General features: G+C 49.0%; 1 protein-coding gene across 1 annotated transcript in view; it reads left to right on the plus strand.

Moving 5' to 3' along the window:
• The window catches only part of LOC102314242 (ATP-binding cassette, sub-family F (GCN20), member 3), a gene marked incomplete in the record, with an annotated part of 18,322 nt that extends 11,120 nt beyond the window's left edge, over positions 1–7,202 (plus strand). Inside the window, 11 exon segments of the mRNA XM_014329401.2 lie at positions 568–590; positions 668–723; positions 1,062–1,262; positions 3,571–3,647; positions 3,728–3,772; positions 3,853–3,985; positions 4,464–4,552; positions 4,946–5,037; positions 5,120–5,252; positions 6,547–6,634; positions 6,710–7,202. Coding sequence (XP_014184887.1) covers positions 568–590; positions 668–723; positions 1,062–1,262; positions 3,571–3,647; positions 3,728–3,772; positions 3,853–3,985; positions 4,464–4,552; positions 4,946–5,037; positions 5,120–5,252; positions 6,547–6,634; positions 6,710–6,868 — 1,096 coding nt within the window.
• Between the last annotated feature and the right edge of the window lie 1,914 nt (positions 7,203–9,116).

Consider the following 9,116-nt stretch of genomic DNA (forward strand, 5'->3'; position numbering starts at 1 on the left):
CACACACACACGCACAGAAACACACAGAGTCACACACACACACACAGAGTCACACACACGCAGAGACACACACACACACACGCAGAGTCACACACACACACACGCAGAGACACACACGCAGAGTCACACACACACACGCACACAGTCACAGACACGCAGAGTCACACACACAGTCACAGACACGCAGAGTCACACACACAGTCACAGACACGCAGAGTCACACACACAGTCAGACGCACGCAGAGACACACACACGCAGAGTCACACACATGCAGACACAGAGTCACACACACACAGAGACACACACATGCAGAGACACAGTCACACACACGCAGAGACACAGTCACACACACGCAGAGACACAGTCACACACACGCAGAGACACAGTCACACACACGCACAGTCACACACACACGCACAGTCACACACACACGCACAGTCACACACACACGCACAGTCACACACACACAGTCACACACACACAGAGACACACAGGGTAAAGATGATGGGAGTCTACAGATCGATGCTCAGCTGATGATTTCTTCTTCTCTGGTTTCTTTTCTGCAGGCCCGACCTCCTGCTGCTTGATGGTGAGTCACACCTCCCTCGCTGCAGCTGTGATGGGAGGAGGTGGTCTGTGACGTATTCTCCATGTTTTGTGTTTCAGAGCCCACCAACATGTTGGATGTCAGAGCTATTCTGTGGTTGGAGAACTACCTGCAGGTAAGGTTAGCCTCTCTCTGCAAACAGCGGCCTCGCTCACAGACGTGTGCGTGAGTGTTTCTCTCACACATGGATTCTTCTCACCTCAGTTTGTTTACACATCCTGACGATGTCACCTCACGTCCTGATAACGATCCCTGTCACTCAGTGTTAATGCTGGACGTGTTCAGACCACATTGATGAAAACAGGTCAGCCTGCTTCCTAATGAGGAGAAACTGGGGCGTGGCCATATTCAGACTGTAGGTTTAAAACGTTTGTGCGGTGGTGTCAGTGAACGAGGCAGGCTGCGTCGGTTATCTCAGCTGCACTAACCTCATAAGTCATCCCTCCCCTGCAGACCTGGCAGTCCACCATCCTGGTCGTCTCCCACGACAGAAACTTCCTGAATGCCGTGGTCACAGACATCATCCACCTGCACTCCCAGAGGCTTGACAGTTACCGCGGCAACTACGAAAATTTTATTAAAACCAAAGAGGACCGACTGAAGAACCAGCAGAGAGAGTACGAGGCCCAGCTGCAATACAGACAGCACATACAGGTACACACAGGTACAGACAGTACAGACAGGTACACACTGGTACAGACAGGTACAGACAGTACACACAGGTACAGACAGTACACATAGGTACAGACAGTACACACAGGTATACATAGGTACAGACAGGTACAGACAGTACACACAGGTACAGACAGGTACACCCAGGTACAGACAGGTACAGACAGGTACACACAGGTACACACAAGTACAGACAATACACACAGGTACAGACAGTACAGACAGGTACACAGGTACACACAAGTACAGACAATACACACAGTTACACACACTCACAGACAAGTACACACAGGTACACACAGTAACAGACAGGTACACATAGGTACACACAGGTACAGACAGATACAGACAGATACAGACAGTACAGACAGATACAGACTGGTACACACAGGTACAGACAATACACACAGGTACACATAGGTACACCCATGTACAGACAGGTACACACAGGTACACACACTTACAGACAAGTACACACAGGTACACACAAGTACAGACAGGTACAGACAGTACACACAGTTACAGACAGGTACACACAGTACAGCACAAGTACAACAGGTACACACAGGTACACCCATGTACAGACTGGTACACACAGGTACAGACAGTAACGGTACAACAGTACAGAACGTACACAAGGTACAGACAGTACAAAGGTACACAGTCAGTACACGACAGGTACACAAGTACAGACAATACACAGGTACAGACAGTACAGACAGGTACACACAGTAACATTACACACAAGTACATAACAGGTACAGACAGGTACACCCATGTACAGACAGGTACACCCATGTACAGACAGGTACACACAGGTACAGAAAGTACACACAGGTACAGACAGGTACACACAGGTACACCCATGTACAGACAGGTACACACAGGTACAGACAGTACAGACAGGTACACACAGTACACACAGTTACAGACAGGTACACATAGGTACACACAGGTACACACAGGTACAGACAGGTACACACAGGTACAGACAATACACACAGGTACACACAGGTACACCCATGTACAGACAGTACAGACAGGTACACACAAGTACAGACGATACACACAGGTACACACACTTACAGACAAGTACACACAGGTACAGACAGTACAGACAGTACACACAGTTACACACAAGTACAGACAGGTACACCCATGTACAGACAGGTACACACAGGTACAGACAGTACACACAGATACAGACAATACACACAGGTACAGACAGATACAGACAGGTACACACAGGTACAGACAATACACATAGGTCCAGACAGTACACACAGGTACAGACAATACACATAGGTCCAGACAGTACAGACAGGTACACACAGGTCCAGACAGTACAGACAGGTACAGACAATACACACAGATACAGACAATACACACAGATACAGACAATACACACAGGTACAGACAGGTACACACAGATACAGACAGTACAGACAGGTATAGACAGTACAGACAGGTACAGACAATACACATAGGTACAGACAGTACAGACAGGTACAGGCAGTACAGACAGGTACAGGCAGTACAGACAATACACACAGGTACAGACAATACACACAAGTACAGACAATACACACAGGTACAGACAGTACAAACAGGTACACACAGGTACACACAGGTACACACAGGTACAGACAGGTACACACAGGTACACCCATTTACAGACAGTACACACAGGTACAGACAGTACAGACAGGTACACACTGGTACAGGCAGTACAGACAGGTACACACAGGTACACACAGGTACACACAGGTACAGACAGTACACACAGGTACAGACAGTACACACAGGTACACACAGGTACAGACAGTACACACAGGTACAGACAGTACACACAGGTACACCCATGTACAGACAGGTACACACAGGTACACCCAAGTACAGACAATACACACAGGTACAGACAGTACAGACAGGTACACACAGTACACACAGTTACACACAGGTACACATAGGTACACACAGGTACACACAGGTACAGACAGGTACACACAGGTACACACAGGTACAGACAGTACAGACAATATACACAGGTACAGGCAGTACACACAGATACAGACAGGCACACACAGGTACAGACAGTACAGACGGGTACAAACAGGTGCTCCACGGTATGCCTGCCTTGTTGGTGTCTCTTCGTTGTTTCATGTCAGTGACTCAGTGCGTCTGTAGGACGTGCTGCTCACAGACAGCTTGAATCACAGACTGTCTGTCAGGTGATTCTGTGTCACAGAGCTGATGTAGTTTTGGTGAACGGCTGCTGTGTGTCTTTCAGGTTTTCATCGACAGATTTCGGTACAACGCTAACCGAGCAGCTCAGGTGCAGAGTAAACTCAAACTCCTGGAGAAGCTGTGAGTGCTCCTCGCCCTCCTCGCCTTGATCTGGTGTCTGTGCTGCCTGTCTGTAAGCTAATGCTTGCTTTCTCCCGCAGACCTGAGCTAAAGCCCATCGAGAAGGAAATTGAAGTCACGCTCAGGTAAGAAGATGACCTCTGACCCCCAATGATCACTGTGGCAGTAAAGCTTGGACTAGCTGACATGCTGTGTGTCGCTTCAGGTTTCCAGATAACTTTGAGAAGTTATCTCCGCCCATCCTGCAGCTGGATGAAGTCGAGTTTTACTACAGTAAAGACCAGCCGCTGTTCTCCGGACTCAACCTGTCAGCTGACCTCGACTCTCGGATCTGCATCGTATGTGTGACAGCACTGTGTCGTGACCTTCACGGTCTTATCACCATGGTGACTTCACGGTGTCGCCACGGTCAGCGTATAGTGCTTTACAGCTGACGGCAATGAGTCAGCAGAGAGCGTTGTGCGAGTGGAGAGACCTTCAGGTGTGGCTGGCTTAGCTGGCATGGCTCCAGGTTAGCTTGTTAGCTCAGGGATGGACTGACAGGCCGCAGAGCGTCAGGTCTGCACTGTACCGTCAGACACAAACGTTGGCGAGCGTCTCCTGAACACGATAGGTGGCTCCACCGGGTGGTGTGATGCAGCAATTACAAACTAATTATTGACTAAGATGAGTTCTCAAAGAGGCATGCACAGATATCAGTACTCAGACAGGAAGTGAGCACTGGGCGCCTATGCAGAGTGAGACATGATTCAGAGGTACAACAGGAAGTGCAGTCATTAATCAGCTCGCTGTTTGGGCTGTTGTGTTTCTCGGCAGGTCGGTGAAAACGGTGCTGGTAAAACCACCGTCCTCAAGTTGCTGATGGGCGAGTTGACCCCGGTCAACGGAGTCAGGCAGGCTCACAGGTAAGACGACCAGTGGACCAATCAGAGCAGAGGGGTCTGTTGGTTGCATCTTATTGGATCTCTGTACACTGTGCAGGAAGCCTTTCTTTCTCTCCACTCGCTCTTTAAGGGACTGCCTGCGCTGTTTTTAGGAAGGTTTAACATTTTCTCCCTCTTGGCTCCTCCTCTTCCTGTTTCTACCTGTGATGTGTTCCAGCCTTTGCACCTGTTTCATTCTTTGTTTCCGAGTGCTCCGTTCTGTTTATCGGGCCTGCGGGTTCAGACTGAGGACGCGCCATTGTTCATGCGCTGTTTGTGGGATCTGCTCGTGCTCGGAGCGATTGTCAGCGAGTGCTGATAATCGAGACGCGCTCGCTAATCTAAACATGCCTGCTGCTCATCTTTTCGCCTCAGGAACTTGAAGATCGGTTACTTCAGTCAGCACCATGTGGACCAGCTGGACCTGAACGTCTGCTCTGTGGAGCTGCTCCTCAACAAGTTCCCCGGTAACTATAGCAACAGCGCCATCAACAATACCATTGGCAGCTCCACGTCGCGCTCTGATGGGCTGCTGCGTTTGCATCGCAGGTCGGACCGAGGAGGAGTACCGCCACCAGCTGGGAGGTTACGGTATCACGGGGGAGTTGGCCACGAGGCCGGTGGCCAGCCTATCAGGAGGACAGAAGAGCCGCGTGGCCTTCGCTCAGATGACCATGCCATGGTAACTGGATGACTGAATGTAGTGTAAAGCGCTATACAAATACAGGCCATTTACCATTTCTTCAGAGGGTCCAACACAGGGGCGGAGCTAGACTGTTGACACAGAGTGGGCGGGACTAAAAAAATGTTAAAATGATGCAGCCATAGTGTTTCCACAGGTTTGATGTAAGTAAACATAGAGGCAACAAACCTTCCTTTAAATACGATGCCTATTAGAAACACACGGCAGTCATCAGTGTGTTTGTGTTTTTGCTCCATCTGCTGACTCTGCAGAACATTTAATGTACAGTAAGTCTGATGGAAGAGTTGAGCTTTGCAAAGACACGAGACTGAAGAATGAAACACGTCCTTTCAGTTTCCTTTTAATAACGAGAGCGCTGAACAAAATGTTGTTGGTAAAGACAGATCAGAGCGTGTGTGTGTGTCTGTCTGTGTGTGTGTGTGTGTCTGTCTGTGTGTGTGTGTGTGTCTGTGTGTGTGTGTGTGTGTGTGTCTGTCTGTGTGTGTGTGTGTGTGTCTGTGTGTGTCTGTCTGTGTGTGTGTGTTGTGTCTGTGTGTGTCTGTCTGTCTGTCTGTGTGTGTCTGTCTGTGTGTGTGTCTGTGTGTGTGTGTGTGTCTGTCTGTCTGTCTGTCTGTGTGTGTGTGTGTGTGTGTGTGTCTGTGTGTGTGTGTGTGTGTGTGTTGTGTGTGTGACTGTGTGTGTGTCTGTGTGTGTGTGTGTGTGTCTGTCTGTCTGTGTCGTGTGTGTGTGTGTGTGCTGTCTGTGTGTGTGTGTGCTGTCTGTCTGTGTGTGTGTGTGTGTGTGTGTGTGTGTGTGTGTGTGTGTGTCTGTGTGTGTGTGTGTGTGCTGTGCTGTGTGCTGTGTGTGTGTGTGTGTGTGTGTGTGTGTGTGTGTGTGTGTGTGTGTGTGTCTGTGTGTGTGTGTGTGTGTGTCTGTGCTGTGTGTGTGTGTGTGTGTGTGTGTGTGTGTGTGTGTGTGTGTGTGTGTGGCTGCTGTGTGTGTGTGTGTGTGTGCTGCTGTGTGTGTGTGTGTGTGTGTGTGTGTGTGTGTGTGTGTGTGTGTGTGTGTGAGACATGTCTGGAAGAAATCTGTCAGACTTCATCATCACTGCTGTGGCTGAAGGACGGAGCAGGCGGTGCTGAGGATGCAGTCACACTCTTCTCAAAGCGCTTGCTGTTGAAATCTGACGTGGCTGGACGTGACTCCGCCTCTTCCTGTGAACGCACTCCCAGCTAGATTGATTAACCTGTTATTGTGGTTTTGATGGTGATGATGTCATCTTTGTGTCCTCCAGCCCAAACTTCTATATCCTGGACGAGCCGACCAATCACCTGGACATGGAGACCATCGAGGCGCTCGCTAAGGCTCTGAACAAATTCAAGGTGTGTGTGTGTGTGTGTGTGTGTGTGCGCGTGCGCGTGCGTGCGTTCTCACCTGTGTGATGTCACGTGTTTCAGGGCGGGGTCATCCTGGTGTCACATGACGAGCGTCTGATCAGGATGGTGTGTAAGGAGCTGTGGGTGTGTGAAGGCGGGAAGGTGCGGCGCATCGACGGCGGGTTCGATGAGTACCGGGACATCCTGCACGAGCAGTTCAAGAAGGAGGGTTACCTGTGACGCTCCACCCACTGCTTACTGACCGTACCCACCACTGACATAACCACGCCCCCTCCATTATGATGTGTCGCAGCAGCTAATCGGCATCTAGAGCGGACCGGAGGACTTTTTCTTCTCTGAACTCTCACCTGCTGCTCAGGTGATCTGCTGCAAGCTGATTGGCTGCGAACTCTGCGGGGAGAGGGGTCACCCAGAGCGGCTCGGCGTTTATTTAACGAGTGAACCTGTCGTCTGTCTGTCGTCTCAGCTGATTGTGTTTTGTATGGCAGCGGTTTCCTGCGAGCTGATGTCACAGTGACATCAGACACAAAACAAATAAAAGAATCATATCACGCCTCCGCCTCTCTCCTTCACTCCGGGGTGGGGTTGGGGTGGGTCGTGGGCGGTATTTAACTGTGCCAGGCAGTACTCAGAGGTGCCACCGGATGGCGCTCAGGAGGAGCAGATCTGCTCTCAGGAGTGAAGTTTCTACACGTTTATCCTAAACGTGGCCGTGCTCACTGCTAACGAAACGCTAGCTAAGCAGTGACAACAAAACATGTCCGCCTGATAAAACCAGTGGTTAAAGCGAGGTGAAAAATGTGATTTGGTATTTTTGTTTTTAAATGGTACCGTGGAAACGTGCTGGGCGGTTACAGATAGCAGAGCTTTATGAGCTGTGTTGAGCTTCACAGCGGTACGACACCCAGAAACCCTCACAGGCACGAGCGATCCAGCGAGCGCGAGCGATGACGAAGAGCTGCCAGGGTTCAGCTGCTTTCTCTCTTTCTGTCTCTCAGACAAACTTCAGCCCTCCGGCTTCAGAGCGCCGAAGAGGGACAGGACAGCAGAGGGAGGGGAAGACCTGCAGCAAACCGCGGGTCGGACTCGAACCTGGGCGCATGTCCAGAAAAAATCTACAGAGTTAACTGCAGGAATGTCTTAAAGACATAAAGACCTGGATGGCCGCTAACTTTCTGCTTCTTAATTCAGATCAAACTGAGGTTATTGTACTCGGCCCTGAAAAGCTTAGAAATATGGTATCTAACCAGATTCTTACTCTGGATGGCATTACCTTGGCCTCCAGTAACGCTGTGAGGAACCTTGGAGTCATTTTTGACCAGGACATGTCCTTCAACGCACATATTAAACAAATATGTAAGACTGCTTTCTTCCATTTGTGCAACATCTCTAAAGTTAGAAATATCCTGTCTCAGAGTGACGCTGAAAAACTAGTTCATGCATTTATTACTTCCAGGCTGGACGACTGTAATTCATTATTATCAGGAAGTCCTAAAAACTCCCTGAAAAGCCTTCAGCTGATCCAAAATGCTGCAGCAAGAGTCCTGACAGGGACTAGAAAGAGAGAGCAGATTTCTCCTGTTTTGGCTTCCTGTTAAATCCAGAATTCAAAATCCTGCTCCTCACATACAAGGTCTTAAATAATCAGGCCCCATCTTATCTTAATGACCTTGTAGTACCATATCACCCTATTAGAGCACTTCGCTCTCGCTCTGCAGGCCTACTTGTTGTTCCTAGAGTATTTAAAAGTAGAATGGGAGGCAGAGCCTTCAGTCTGTTGTTGTGATTTGTTGCTGAAAAATGAATTGAATTCACGTTGATTTAGATAAATCATCATCCCAGTCTGTCCACTGCTGATGGACGACTGAAGACCGGAAGAAGCTGTTACAGACTGATGACTCTTCAGGACCTGGGCCCTATTTCAGGAAGCCGGTTTAGAAAACTCAGAGTGAAAAACGATACTCAGGGTTGAGTAACCCCGAACTGTCCAACTCGGAATATTCGGTTTCAGAAAGGCTGATAACAAGTAGTTCAGTCAACGCGGAGTTGCTTTAACCCCAAGTTAAGCGCGCGCACGAGGATACATAAAGCCCTGATTAGTGGAGCACAGATTAAGCGAGTCACCATGGAGACGGAGGGAAAGAAGGCGCGGTCAATGTATTTTACAGCGCTTGAGGCCGAAATTCTGATGGCAGCATATGCCGATAACATGCAAATTTTGCAGAAAAAAAGTAACACAGCCTCAGCTGCAAAAGAAAGGGAGCATGCATGGCAAAACATAGCCGACAGAGTCAATGCGTGAGTGTTAATTTAAACATTGATCTAGGGATTTCCACCCATTTAACACGTTATTTTATTATATTTATTTTATTTTTTATTTTATACATTTTATTTTGTGATGTGATGTGAGCGCAGGTGCAACCCAACAGGCCCCAAACGTTCCTGGCAGCAAGTAAAAATGAAATAA

Source organism: Haplochromis burtoni, unplaced genomic scaffold, assembly GCF_018398535.1.
Source record: "Haplochromis burtoni strain Fernald_Lab_line unplaced genomic scaffold, NCSU_Asbu1 Contig_542, whole genome shotgun sequence".
Classification (NCBI taxonomy): Eukaryota; Metazoa; Chordata; class Actinopteri; order Cichliformes; family Cichlidae; genus Haplochromis; species Haplochromis burtoni.